Genomic DNA, 15,264 nt, shown 5'->3' on the forward strand with positions numbered 1-15,264 from the left:
GCCTTTACCTCAGATTTGTTTTCAGCAGTCATTTAAAAACATTATTTTGATGTACACAGAAATAAACTCTGATTAGCTTATTTTATAACTCTCAGGTCAATAAGCCTTAGATAGTAAGTCCAATTTGTATTATCATTAACAGAGATTATGTAGGTTAAACAGAGGAGCCATCAGTGTATGTAGAATGTGTGTATAGATATGGATCCCCCAGAGCTGTGTATTCTATACAGAGCTGTGTATTCTATACAGAGCTGTGTATTCTGAACAGAGCTGTGTATTGAGCTGTGTATTTTACACACAGGCTGCATATTCTACCAAACTCAGAAGGCAGTCTTCCCATGACTGCAGTAATGGAAGGGTTGCCTTCTGATAGCATTGGCCGAAAGGAATATTATTCAATGAATATATAGCTTAAAGGAATTTATGAATGGAAGTTTATGAATGAAATGGTTCAAGAGGCCACCACTAGATGCCATTGTAGGGCAATATAGTATACCATATAGATAGCCATAATACAAATGCTACGTGTTGTATTAAAAATTAACAGGATAAAATAAATAAACATTGACTAATATTTCTATTGATATCGATACTATACATTCAATTATTTGTGACAAAACTGCCGGGAATGCATACACGGATTTATTTGTAGGTGATTGTGGACATTATTCATGTTTTATTTTGTTTGTTGTTTTCTCAAATAACGTTAACTGTGAACAATGATAATTACAATAACATGACTAACATATAATAAACCAACATCTGTGCTATCACTGCATTGTCATCATCTATACAAGGGTTTGCATATAAAGCCTTGACCTATAGCAGGTGCTCCAAATCAGTAGTAGTTTGATACACATGTACACGTGCAGTTACTGAGTATATGCGATTGCGTATCAAACTATTTGGAGCGCTTGCTATAGAATTATACCGTGTCTTCATGCATGAATTACAAAGTGTATATGTTATATATCCTCCTTACTTAATTACTTCTGTGTAGGACCCATAGAAAGAATTACCTGCAGCTGATCTTCAAGCCTTTATTTTTCCCACCAAAATGCCAAGATTTAATTCTACTTCCTGTTTCCGGCAAAATATGACCCATGACCTCTGCATCTATAATGAGCCATGTGGTATTCTTAAAATAGCTCTGGCGGAACAGGTTTATGCATGGCGATGTCAACAACAGGTAAGCGCAGCCAATCGCGAGACCGAGGTAGAAACCTGTTCTACCAGTTTGATCGGGCGCTATTTTTAGATTGTATTTCCATTGATAGAGGCTACGAAACGTAGACCTCACCCTCCGTTTACAACTGACACACGAGGTCCGATTTCGGCAAGTGGAAGAGACGTCGGGAGACTGTAAATATCGCACAAACAGGTGCGACAGATCCGAGTAGCATCATGACGTCCGTTATAGATCCGAATGTGTCTAAATTCAACCCAGAGACAGCAAGGGTCTATCATTTTCGTTACATGAGAGAATACCGTGCTATTTGTGCATTATGGGGTTTGCTTACTATCATCTGGTGTATTTTGAATCTGGTGACATTTATACAGCCTCAGTGGATTGGAGATAGTCCTCAGTCCCCGGGGTACGGTCATCTGGGCGTGTACGCTAACTGTTACCCCGACCATGGTCGTGGGGAGTATGTGTGTGACGGGTCCCCATTCAGCTGGGATTCCATCCTCAACAACTCCTTCAAAGCTACATCATTCTTCGTCGGTGTGTCAGCATTACTGATGCTCATCACTGTGGCTGCTCTTCTCTTCTTCTTCTGCTTCAAGAAAACCCTGGTCTTCTACTTGTGTGGAATTATGGAAATCATTTCGGGTATAACAAGATTTAATCATTTATTATTTTAAGTTGGTCGTATCTGTGTATCCGACTATAGTTACACTGTCATAACAAAATATTTTACTCTCATTAATCGCAATAAATTAATGAAAAGATGATAATTAATTTTAATGAAAGTGTCTACCTTTATTAAATGATATCATTTAAAAATCCACATACATATACACGAATAATAATATGCAATATGATTGATTTAAAATAAAAACAAATGAATTATGTCCCCTTGATATGTGGTACACAATGTAATTCCATTGAAGCACAGCAAATTTTAAAAATAAATAACTAAAATATTATTTTAAAAACCCTGATGTAATAAATCTAAATATTCACTTTGTACTATATGTACATGGTCCAATGTTTGAGTTAAAAGAAAACAATAAACAGCAATATATTAATGATTGTGACTTTCTGACATTAATTGTCATTCATTAAAAAATAGGCCTATCAAATATATTTTAGATAGCAGTACAATAAACATAAAATGTAACAAAATGCTAGTTCAGTTCTTCAGCCCCTCGCACTATTCAATAGAACACTCTTAATCGAACAGTGTTCCATATAATTACCCAACCACTCTGTGCTCCATCCCTCCCCCTCCACTACCCAATACAAACATCCCCTATAATAACCCAACCACTCTGTGATCCATTCCTCCCCCACTACCCAATACAAACATCCCCTATAATAACCCAACCACTCTGTGCTCCATCCCTCCCTCCACTACCCAATACAAACATCCCCTATAATAACCCAACCACTCTGTGATCCATTCCTCCCCCATACCCAATACAAACATCCCCTATAATAACCAACCACTCTGCCCATCCCCCCTCCACTACCCAATACAAACATCCCCTATAATAACCCAACCACTCTGTGATCCATTCCTCCCCCCCACTACCCAATACAAGCATCCCCTAAAATAACCCAACTCTCTGTGCTCCATCCCCCTCCACTACCCAATACAAACATCCCCTATAATAACCCAACCACTCTGTGATCATTCCTCCCCCACTACCCAATACAAACATCCCCTATAATAACCCAACCACTCTGTGATCATTCCTCCCCCCACTACCCAATACAAACATCCCCTATAATAACCCAACCACTCTGTGCTCCATCCCCCCCTCCACTACCCAATACAAGCATCCCCTAAAATAACCCAACTCCTCTGTGCTCCATCCCCCCTCCACTACCCAATACAAGCATCCCCTAAAATAACCCAACTCCTCTGTGCTCCATCCCCCCTCCACTACCCAATACAAACATCCCCTATAATAACCCAACCACTCTGTGATCATTCCTCCCCCCACTACCCAATACAAACATCCCCTAAAATAACCCAACCACTCTGTGATCATTCCTCCCCCCACTACCCAATACAAACATCCCCTATAATAACCCAACCACTCTGTGCTCCATCCCCCCACTACCCAATACAAGCATCCCCTAAAATAACCCAACTCCTCTGTGCTCCATCCCCCCTCCACTACCCAATACAAACATCCCCTATAATAACCCAACCACTCTGTGATCATTCCTCCCCCCACTACCCAATACAAACATCCCCTATAATAACCCAACCACTCTGTGATCCATTCCTCCCCCCACTACCCAATACAAACATCCCCTATAATAACCCAACCACTCTGTGCTCCATCCCTCCCCCACTACCCAATACAAACATCCCCTATAATAACCCAACCACTCTGTGATCCATTCCTCCCCCACTACCCAATACAAACATCCCCTATAATAACCCAACCACTCTGTGCTCCATCCCTCCCCCCACTACCCAATAAACACCCCAATAACCAACCACTCTTGATCATCCCCCACTACCCAATACAACTCCCTAAATAACCCAACCACTCTGTGATCCATCCCCCCCCCCACTACCCAATACAAACATCCCCTATAATAACCCAACCACTCTGTGATCATTCCCCCCCACTACCCAATACAAACATCCCCTATAATAACCCAACCACTCTGTGATCATTCCTCCCCCCACTACCCAATACAAACATCCCCTATAATAACCCAACCACTCTGTGCTCCATCCCCCCCCCCACTACCCAATACAAACATCCCCTATAATAACCCAACCACTCTGTGCTCCATCCCCCCCTCCACTACCCAATACAAACATCCCCTATAATAACCCAACCACTCTGTGCTCCATCCCCCCTCCACTACCCAATACAAACATCCCCTATAATAACCCAACCACTCTGTGCTCCATCCCTCCTCCCCCCACTACCCAATACAAACATCCCCTATAATAACCCAACCACTCTGTGATCATTCCTCCCCCCACTACCCAATACAAACATCCCCTATAATAACCCAACCACTCTGTGCTCCATCCCTCCCCCCACTACCCAATACAAACATCCCCTATAATAACCCAACCACTCTGTGCTCCATCCCCCCTCCACTACCCAATACAAACATCCCCTATAATAACCCAACCACTCTGTGATCATCCTCCCCCCACTACCCAATACAAACATCCCCTATAATAACCCAACCACTCTGTGATCCATTCCTCCCCCACTACCCAATACAAACATCCCCTATAATAACCCAACCACTCTGTGCTCCATCCCTCCCCCCACTACCCAATACAAACATCCCCTATAATAACCCAACCACTCTCTGCTTCACCCCTACCCCTCCACTACCTAATACAAACATCCCCTATAATAACCCAACCACTCTGTGATCATTCCTCCCCCCACTACCCAATACAAACATCCCCTATAATAACCCAACCACTCTGTGATCATTCCTCCCCCCACTACCCAATACAAACTTTCCCTATAATAACCCAACCACTCTCTGCTCCATCCCTCCCCCCACTACCCAATACAAACATCCCCTATAATAACCCAACCACTCTGTGCTCCATCCCCCCCTCCACTACCCAATACAAACATCCCCTATAATAACCCAACCACTCTGTGATCCATTCCTCCCCCTCCACTACCCAATACAAACATCCCCTATAATAACCCAACCACTCTGTGCTCCATCCCCCCTCCACTACCCAATACAAACATCCCCTATAATAACCCAACCACTCTGTGCTCCATCCCCCCTCCACTACCAAATACAAACATCCCCTATAATAACCCAACCACTCTGTGCTCCATCCCTCCGCCCCCCACTACCCAATACAAACATCCCCTATAATAACCCAACCACTCTGTGCTACATCCCCCCTCCACTACCCAATACAAACATCCCCTATAACAACCCACTACTCTGTGCTCCATCCCTCCCTCCACTACCCAATACAAACATCCCCTATAATAACCCAACCACTCTGTGCTTCATCCATCCCCTCCACTATCCAATACAAACATCCCCTATAATAACCCAACCACTCTGTGCTCCATCCCCTCCCCCCACTACCCAATACAAACATCCCCTATAATAACCCAACCACTCTGTGCTCCATCCATCCCCTCCACTATCCAATACAAACATCCCCTATAATAACCCAACCACTCTGTGCTCCATCCATCCCCTCCACTACCCAATACAAACATCACCTATAATAACCCAACCACTCTGTGCTTCATCCATCCCCTCCACTATCCAATACAAACATCCCCTATAATAACCCAACCACTCTGTGCTCCATCCCTCCCCCCACTACCCAATACAAACATCCCCTATAATAACCCAACCACTCTGTGCTCCATCCATCCCCTCCACTATCCAATACAAACATCCCCTATAATAACCCAACCACTCTGTGCTCCATCCATCCCCTCCACTACCCAATACAAACATCACCTATAATAACCCAACTCCTCTGTGCTCCATCCCCCCCCCTCCACTACCCAATACAAACATCCCCTATAATAACCCAACTACTCTGTGCTCAATCCCTCCCCCAACTACCCAATACTGAGCCCCTCACTCTACTTTTAAAATACATTAGCACCTGCTAATAACACATCCACCCAGTTCTCTCATTAAACTCCCCAAAACAATATACTAACATATGTATACCCCCTTCATGACAATGACACACATCACCCAAATGGGTCTGATCACTTCTCAAGAGGCTCTTTAAAATGATGAGCCCCTTTATAATAACATGACCATTCCTCCAAACGCCTTTCCCTCCATTAGCCAATACAAACAAAATCATAACCCCTTCCCCTCTTGACTATAGCCAACACAAACATCCTCCTAATAAGATCAGTATTTGTCCCATTTGATTCATTTGAGTCCACATTATCACCCCCTAAAATGAAATATGAGGGATGCCATTGAGGAGACTTTGGTATCCTATAGTTACAACTTTGTGTCCCTCCACCGTGTGTATGGTGGAAGTTCTATATTGTTTGACCTGCATCAGCTAGTCCTTGAAGGCTTGACTTTATAATGACTAATTACAGCACACATTAAAATTTGATTATATTATTACTCTTTTATATAACATTATACCTAATCAAATTGATTTCATATTTTGATTATCTATATATGTCAATATACATGCTATTTTGTTGGCTCAGTAAATACACACAGCTATATAATTTGGTGCTTAAAATCAAATAAGACAGTGTTTTAAGGGTCTTGATCATGAGTACCAATCTCAAAATACAAACAGCAGACAATCTACAGTTTTAATGTCAATAAACAGACAATTGTTTGATGCTTTGGACATTTAGATACACTTATGTATACATGTTGTTTCTACATGCAGTTCTATATATGAGAGCAATTACAATTCCAAAGGAAGTTATCAACAAATGTAGAAGAGGTTCTAGATGTGTTGTCAAGAAATTGAAAATGTAACCTTTAATTGATTATGTTATAAAACTTGTATTTTAAGGGTATTCTAGCAGTGGCGTAGCGCCCTTGCATGCTTGAGCATGCAAAAAATGATCTTTTGCATGGCCTGTGACTTACAAAGATTATATACTGACTATTTCAGCCCTATTTATGTCCTGGTCTGTGACTTACTAAGATTACACTGACTTTTTCAACCCTGTGTATGTTCCTGGTCTGTGACTTACTAAGATTATATACTGACTATTTCAGCCCTGTTTATGTTCCTGGCCTGTGACTTACTAAGATTATACTGACTGTTTCTGCCCTGTTTATGTTCCTGGCCTATGACTTACTAAGATTATACTGACTGTTTCTGCCCTGTTTATGTTCCTGGCCTGTGACTTACTAAGATTATACTGACTGTTTCTGCCCTGTTTATGTTCCTGGCCTATTACTGACTATTTTAGCTCTATTTATGTTCCTGGCCTGTGACTTGCTAAGATTATACTGACTATTTCAGCACTTTTTATGTTGTTGGTCTGTGATTTACTAAGATCATACCTACTATTTTAGCGCTATTTATGTTCCTGGCCTGTGACTTACTATGATTATACTGACTTTTTTCAGCACTATTTATGTTCCTGGCCTGTGACTTACTAAGATTCTACTGACTATTTCAGCCCTGTTTATGTTCCTGGTCTGTGACTTACTAAGATTATACCTGTACTGACTATTTCAGCCCTGTTTATGTTCCTGGCCTGTGACGTACTAAGATTATACTATTTCAGCCCTGTTTATGTTGTTAGTATGTGACTTACTAAGATTTTACCGACTATTTCAGCCCTGTTTATGTTCCCGGCCTATGAATTACTAAGATTATACTGACTATTTCAGCCCTGTTTATGTTCCTGGCCTGTGACTTACTAAGAATATAATAACTATTTCAGCATTATTTATGTTCCTGGTCTGTGATTTACTAATATTATACTGACTATTTCAGCCCTGTTTATGTTGTTGGTCTGTGATTTACTAAGATTATACCTGTACTGACTATTTCAGCCTTATTTATGTTCCTGGCCTGTGACTTACTAAGATTATATACTGACTATTTCAGCCCTCTTTATGTTGTTGGCATGTGACTCACTAAGATTATACTGACTATTTCAGCCCTGTTTATGTTCCTGGTCTATGGTTTACTAAGATTATACTGACTATTTCAGCCTTATTTATGTTCCTGGTCTATGATTTACTAAGATTATACTGACTATTTCAGCCTTATTTATGTTCCTGGCCTGTGACTTACTAAGATTATACTGACTATTTCAGCCCTGTTTATGTTCCTGGCCTGTGACTTACTAAGATTATACTGACTATTTCAGCCCTCTTTATGTTGTTGGCATGTGACTCACTAAGATTATACTGACTGTTTCAGCACTGTTTATGTTCCTGGCCTGCGTGATTTACCCGAGTGGATGGAATCAGCCCGAGGTAAAGACTATCTGTGGTGACATGGCGGGTGAATACCGCCTCGGGGAGTGTGGTGTCCGCTGGGGCTACATACTCGCCATCCTTGGTATATTTGATGCAGCCTTCCTTGCTGTCCTTGCTTTTCTCCTAGCCACAAAACGTGCCAAGCTGGAGATGTACTCGACGACAGGAACAGTGACCAAGTGTGAGTATAATTCTGATACTATCTTTTATTCAATAGCAGGAACATCAGATGGAATATCTATAGCTTTACAAACATTACCACTTTAATGAAAGCAGGAAAATTTATCTGGTGAGATGGTTTTACAAAATACCAATAAATTTAATGAAAGCAGAACCTCTAGAAAACTTTATCGTGTTCTATTCAGTACATTTCTAAGAGATCTGTTTTTCAGGAGAATATAAGATGATTCAGTGTAGACTCGTAGAAAACTTGACTTTGTTCTATACATGTATTTTATTTCGGATTCTCACTTGAATATATATTGTTAATATGTTCGTGATTACAGCGGAGCTGAATGGTTACTCTGGTGACACTCTTTCCAAGCATTCCATACCAATCCAGCCTGTGGTGGCCGTTCCAGACTCTCAGTACGGTGGGACTCGACGCGGTGACTTTACCCTGTGATTCTGTTGGACTGTATAAATTATCTCTGCCAACATACTTGCTGCTATATGTAACTGAGGTGAAGCTGGTGATCAAATGTACAGCTGTATAATTCAATATCCTCAGTAAAATCAATAATAAGTATCTATACTGAAATGTTCCACACCATACAACTGATCATGGCCCAGAGTGAGGATCCCAGCGATGGAACAAAAGTCATGTTTATGTGATGTAGATACAAGCTTGCACTATATTTCTTTGCATAGATTGAGCATGAGCACTTAATAGAAAAAAAAAAGATAATTTTCTATATGCATGTATTAAAAAGCTTTGAATAGAATGAGTGTCAAGATAATTGACAATTTTCAAATTACCTGGTACTGTTTTCAGATTGATGATTTATTTCTCTATTCTGTAAGTAAACCAGCCTTAAGCATAATAAAAAGTTTCCATACATCCCAGACAGGCCAGATGGGATACTAGTGTCGTGATAAAGCTTTTCTCTCATATGTGAGAAATAGAATCTATATATATATATATTTTTTTTTTTTGTGAGAAATAGAATCTATATTTTTTGTGAGAAATAGAATCTATAATCTTTTTGTGAGGAATAGAATCTGTAACTGCAGATTTGTGTATTTGAGTGATGTGAGGCATAATATATCAAATTGTATAGGAGGCCCAATGAGGATAGGAAATCAGTGATTGTTACAGACAGTAGTAAGAAACATAATGACGTCAGACTTCTGATTATTACATAGGTAAAATTAGCAGTTCATCCACATCCTCTCAATGTCACAAACTGGTTCTGAACCTGTTGTAGAATTTTCTCATTCATTCCTGACAGAACTCTTCTAATTCTGGACATGTCATCACTGATCTTCAGGAGTATGAGATCTATATCATGGGTACAGTATTATGTAGATTTTTTTTCTAGAATGTATTGTTTAAAATGTTTACCGACACAACGATGAATTTAACCTCTGCCAGTCTATGCTCTCTGATATTATTCAGTCAATGTACATAAGTCTGTCCAAGGCTAGCAGTATGGCTAATTGTACAAAACAGAAATATCACCTTTTGAAAAATATTTGATACATGTACTTGAAGTAGAGATTATGTCTCATTAAGTATCTATATCACCCTGTCTCTTTGGAAATATAGTGACATGTATGATATTACTGATTTATAAATGTTGTACTTTTATATACTAGGACTGGACATAATGAGGTTTCTATAGTCTCACTCAAACATTACTCAATACATGTACCCTTAAGTTGTGTGAGTGTATTTTAATGTATGTTTTACCAGTTTAGCTCATAAACTACGAAGCTATATACACAATGAATTATGTATATATATATATATATTATTATCATTCATATATCCATAATGAACTACTAGAAAATGGTATCAAGTTTTTTTGGTTAAATTTATTAATGCGATATATTTTTCAAAGGAAACGGGGGGGAAAAATAGGAATCGTATATCCCAATGATAAAATTTACTCATAGGAAGAAAATTGAAATCTGGAATTCCATGTTTATTACCGGCATTAATGCTCAGATACACATATGGGAAATGTGGTGAAAATCAATTCTTTTCAAAGTAGGAGATTGGATAATGTGATATCATATATTTGATGTGATTTTTTTAAAAATCTTTTTGTATATAAGAAAAATAAAATAAAATAATATACCATTTTCCAAAACTTGTGTAAGACTTTTTTTCAGTCTTTTTATATCACCTTCAATGTCACTTCATGTTATACAAAAGGATTGTCCAACAAGGCCTTGAACTCAACCTTGGTTTGATGACTTGTCGGATTATTGGTTGACCTTTACCCGGAGACTTTAAGTCATTGACCTTTGCTCCTGTGACTTGATAAAGGTCTTGACCTTTGCCTTGTGCCTAATAAAGGTCTTTACCTTTGTTCTGTTACTTGTAAGTCCTTGACCTTTGCTCTGTGGCTTGATAAAGGTCTTGAACTTTGTCCTGTGACTTGTAAGTTCTTGACCTTTGCCCATTGGCTTTATAAAGGTCTTGACCTTTGTCATGTTACTTTTATGTTCTAGACCTTTGCCCTGTAACTTGATGAATTCCACATTTTCATATAGCAGTGCGCTCTGACCTTACACCAAACATCTATCTGTCAATGTCCAAGTCTGGTGTAAGGGCCAGAGTATCTCGTGCTACATTAACCTGTGACTTGTTTCAGATGAAGTTTTTACCTTAGATATGTTTGGATTAGTCCTTCATCTGTGATCTGTGACTTGTGTCATATTAAGTCATTGAAATTTGATTCTGTGAAATGTCAGATAGGTTCTATAGAGTTATACCTATATATATACAAAGTATGTATCTCTAATGCTTTATAATATGAAAGATTAAAGTTGTATTTCTTGTAATTTTCACCATCACGAACTCTCGTATAACATACAATATGTGACTATGGATGCTTATATATGATGCTTCAATCCATGAAATCACCAAAATACTATTGACATAGCGGTAAATGTTGCATGAAATATCATACTTTTTGAAAGAACCGCCACAGTCAACGCCATGTTTCAAACTTTCAGGTGATATGACTAATATCGGAAAACCGAGTTGCATCACATGATCGACATTGGCGATACCCGTATAGATCGGAACCTCCAGAGCCCTATCACGTGGTCAATATCGGCAATACATGTACAGATCTGAATAGATCGTAACAGTTTGGACACCTTAAAAATCAATATTTTTTGTTTTGATTGTTTAATAACTTTGCGAATAAAAAAGTCGGTAAATATCGAAAGTTTAAAACTTAGAGAGGCAGAGAAAATATGTAGTACACTTTAAATACTTTTTCTATGCCAAAAATACAACAAGTCACAGACCATACAACTTTAAATCTACGTAGGCAAGCTTTTTCTTAAATGTAAGACAAAGGTCAAAATAAAAATCATAATGCCCTACCTTAGGTATTCAACACACTGCCTCACCTAGATAGACCCATATATATCAACTAGGAAATTCCACTGCCTTACATTTACAAGACATGTCTTTCCAACTTTTCTATATACAATTTGTATGACCTGATTTACAAACCCTATCTATATAAACATGTCCTATCATCGTTCTAGAATTAGAATAAAACTGAAAGTGAGAACATACAAGTAAAATCCATCATCCATCTTTCTACGTTTAATTCTCACTCTTTCTTTGGATCACAGACTTGTGTATACATAAATAAAACATGAACTGATACAGCAATGATGTACACGACTTGGTAAACATACGCATCACCATCAAGTATAAATGGTTTATGCATCACCATCAAGTATAAATGGTTTATAAGTTGTCTATGTGGCATTAAACAATGGTTTGACAATATAACAGTGTCATGTCTACAGTAACTGAGGACACCAGTACAACCATGAAGGGCAGTATATATGATCTGTACACAGAAATCTATATACCACATTTACATCATTATCCAACAAATATACATGTATATCCTTGGAGTTTCATCACTTTATCTTCCATGGAAGTTATTGCCCAGACAACCATTTTTTCTTTGTAAAATTTGCACTTCCTTAACCTTTGACCTTCAGGTCAAGGACACAGTGATTAAATAAAGTCAGCATTAAGCCAAACAAGAATTTATAAGGAGAACCAGCCCGTTATTGTTCAGAATGAAGACCTTCTGTAAATAGGAGGGCCAGTCCTATAATTAAATGTTGTTCAGAATGGAGACCTACTTTAATTAGGAGAACCAGTCCTATAATAAAATGTCGTTCTGAATGGAGACCTACTGTAATTTGGAGAGCCAGTCCTATAATAAAATGTTGTTCAGAATGGAGACCAACTGTAACTAGGAGAGCCAGTCCTATAATTAAATGTTGTTCAGAATGGAGACCTACTGTAATAAGGAGAGCCAGTCCTAAAATAAAATGTTCAGAATAGAGACCTACTGTAATTAGCAGAGCCAGTCCTATAATAAAATGTCGTTCAGAATGGAGACCTACTTTAATTAGGAGAACCAGTCCTATAATAAAATGTCGTTCAGAATAGAGACCTACTGTAATAAAAAGAGCCAGTCCTTTAATTAAATGTCGTTCTGAATGGAGACCTACTGTAATTTGGAGAGCCAGTCCTATAATAAAATGTTGTTCAGAATGGAGACCAACTGTAATAAGGAGAGCCAGTCCTATAATTAAATGTTGTTCAGAATGGAGACCAACTGTAACTAGGAGAGCCAGTCCTATAATTAAATGTTGTTCAGAATGGAGACCTACTGTAATTAGGAGAACCAGTCCTATAATTAAATGTTGTTCAGAATGGAGACCTACTGTAATTAGGAGAGCCAGTCCTATAATAAAATGTCGTTCAGAATGGAGACCTACTGTAATTAGGAGAACCAGTCCTTATAATTAAATGTCGTTCAGAATAGAGACCTACTGTAATAAAAAGAGCCAGTCCTATAATTAAATGTTGTTCAGAATGGAGACCTACTGTAATTAGGAGAGCCAGTCCTATAATAAAATGTCGTTCAGAATGGAGACCTACTGTAATTAGGAGAGCCAGTCCTATAATAAAATGTCGTTCAGAATGGAGACCTACTGTAATTAGGAGAACCAGTCCTATAATAAAATGTCGTTCTGAATAGAGACCTACTGTAATAAAAAGAGCCAGTCCTATAATTAAATGTTGTTCAGAATGGAGACCAACTGTAATAAGGAGAGCCAGTCCTATAATAAAATGTCGTTCAGAATAGAGACCTACTGTAATTAGGAGAACCAGTCCTTATAATTAAATGTCGTTCAGAATAGAGACCTACTGTAATTAGGAGAGCCAGTCCTATAATAAGATGTCGTTCAGAATAGAGACCTACTGTAATTAGGAGAACCAGTCCTTATAATTAAATGTCGTTCAGAATAGAGACCTACTGTAATTAGGAGAGCCAGTCCTATAATAAAATGTCGTTCAGAATGGAGACCTACTGTAATTAGGAGAGCCAGTCCTATAATAAAATGTCGTTCAGAATGGAGACCTACTGTAATTAGGAGAGCCAGTCCTATAATAAAATGTCGTTCAGAATGGAGACCTACTGTAATTAGGAGAGCCAGTCCTATAATTAAATGTCGTTCAGAATGGAGACCTACTGTAATTAGGAGAGCCAGTCCTATAATAAAATGTCGTTCAGAATGGAGACCTACTGTAATTAGGAGAGCCAGTCCTATAATAAAATGTCGTTCAGAATGGAGACCTACTGTAATTAGGAGAGCCAGTCCTATAATAAAATGTCGTTCAGAATGGAGACCTACTGTAATTAGGAGAGCCAGTCCTATAATAAATGTCGTTCAGAATGGAGACCTACTGTAATAAGGAGAGCCAGTCCTATAATTAAATGTCGTTCAGAATGGAGACCAACTGTAATAAGGAGAGCCAGTCCTATAATAAAATGTCGTTCAGAATGGAGACCTGCTGTAATTAGGAGAGCCAGTCCTATAATAAAATGTCGTTCAGAATAGAGACCTACTGTAATAAGGAGAGCCAGTCCTAAAATAAAATGTTCAGAATAGAGACCTACTGTAATTAGCAGAGCCAGTCCTATAATAAAATGTCGTTCAGAATGGAGACCTACTGTAATTAGGAGAACCAGTCCTATAATAAAATGTCGTTCAGAATAGAGACCTACTGTAATAAAAAGAGCCAGTCCTATAATTAAATGTCGTTCTGAATAGAGACCTACTGTAATCAGGAGAGCCAGTCCTATAATAAAATGTCGTTCAGAATAGAGACCTACTGTAATAAAAGAGCCAGTCCTATAATTAAATGTCGTTCTGCATGGAGACCTACTGTAATCAGGAGAGCCAGTCCTATAATAAAATGTCGTTCAGAATAGAGACCTACTGTAATAAAAAGAGCCAGTCCTATAATTAAATGTCGTTCTGAATAGAGACCTACTGTAATAAAAAGAGCCAGTCCTATAATAAAATGTCGTTCAGAATAGAGACCTACTGTAATTAGGAGAGCCAGTCCTATAATAAAATGTCGTTCAGAATGGAGACCTACTGTAATTAGGAGAGCCAGTCCTATAATAAAATGTCGTTCTGAATAGAGACCTACTGTAATAAAAAGAGCCAGTCCTTTAATTAAATGTCGTTCTGAATGGAGACCTACTGTAATTTGGAGAGCCAGTCCTATAATAAAATGTCGTTCAGAATGGAGACCTACTGTAATTAGGAGAGCCAGTCCTATAATAAAATGTCGTTCAGAATGGAGACCAACTGTAACTAGGAGAGCCAGTCCTTATAATTAAATGTCGTTCAGAATAGAGACCTACTGTAATTAGGAGAGCCAGTCCTATAATTAAATGTCGTTCAGAATGGAGACCAACTGTAACTAGGAGAGCCAGTCCTTATAATTAAATGTCGTTCAGAATAGAGACCTACTGTAATTAGGAGAGCCAGTCCTATAATTAAATGTCGTTCAGAATGGAGACCAACTGTAACTAGGAGAGCCA

General features: G+C 38.6%; 2 protein-coding genes and 1 long non-coding RNA gene across 5 annotated transcripts in view; 1 reads left to right on the forward strand and 2 right to left on the reverse strand.

Moving 5' to 3' along the window:
• LOC138335895 (origin recognition complex subunit 5-like) overlaps window positions 1–1,081 on the reverse strand; it is a 38,001-nt gene extending 36,920 nt beyond the window's left edge. For 2 of the 3 annotated variants that reach the window (XM_069285078.1, XM_069285076.1), the window contains exon 1: window positions 1,020–1,081. The gene's annotated coding sequence lies outside the window, so the exon portion shown is untranslated. Of the gene's footprint in view, window positions 1–982 lie in introns of all 3 variants that reach the window. The other variant, XM_069285077.1, reaches the window with a different exon arrangement.
• A 183-nt stretch (window positions 1,082–1,264) lies between these two features.
• Window positions 1,265–10,465, forward strand: LOC138335896 (LHFPL tetraspan subfamily member 5 protein-like). The gene is made up of 3 exons (XM_069285079.1): window positions 1,265–1,834; window positions 8,088–8,327; window positions 8,653–10,465. Exons 1-3 carry the CDS (start codon window positions 1,405–1,407, stop codon window positions 8,769–8,771), a joined length of 789 nt encoding a protein of 262 aa, XP_069141180.1. The 5' UTR covers window positions 1,265–1,404; the 3' UTR covers window positions 8,772–10,465.
• A 1,461-nt stretch (window positions 10,466–11,926) lies between these two features.
• LOC138335897 (uncharacterized) lies at window positions 11,927–14,566 on the reverse strand. Its single transcript, XR_011210347.1, has 2 exons — window positions 13,681–14,566; window positions 11,927–13,516 (listed from the first exon to the last, which is right to left on the reverse strand). It is a non-coding gene; the product is annotated as an uncharacterized lncRNA (long non-coding RNA).
• Between the last annotated feature and the right edge of the window lie 698 nt (window positions 14,567–15,264).

Source organism: Argopecten irradians, chromosome 12 (assembly GCF_041381155.1).
Source record: "Argopecten irradians isolate NY chromosome 12, Ai_NY, whole genome shotgun sequence".
Taxonomy (NCBI): domain Eukaryota; kingdom Metazoa; phylum Mollusca; class Bivalvia; order Pectinida; family Pectinidae; genus Argopecten; species Argopecten irradians.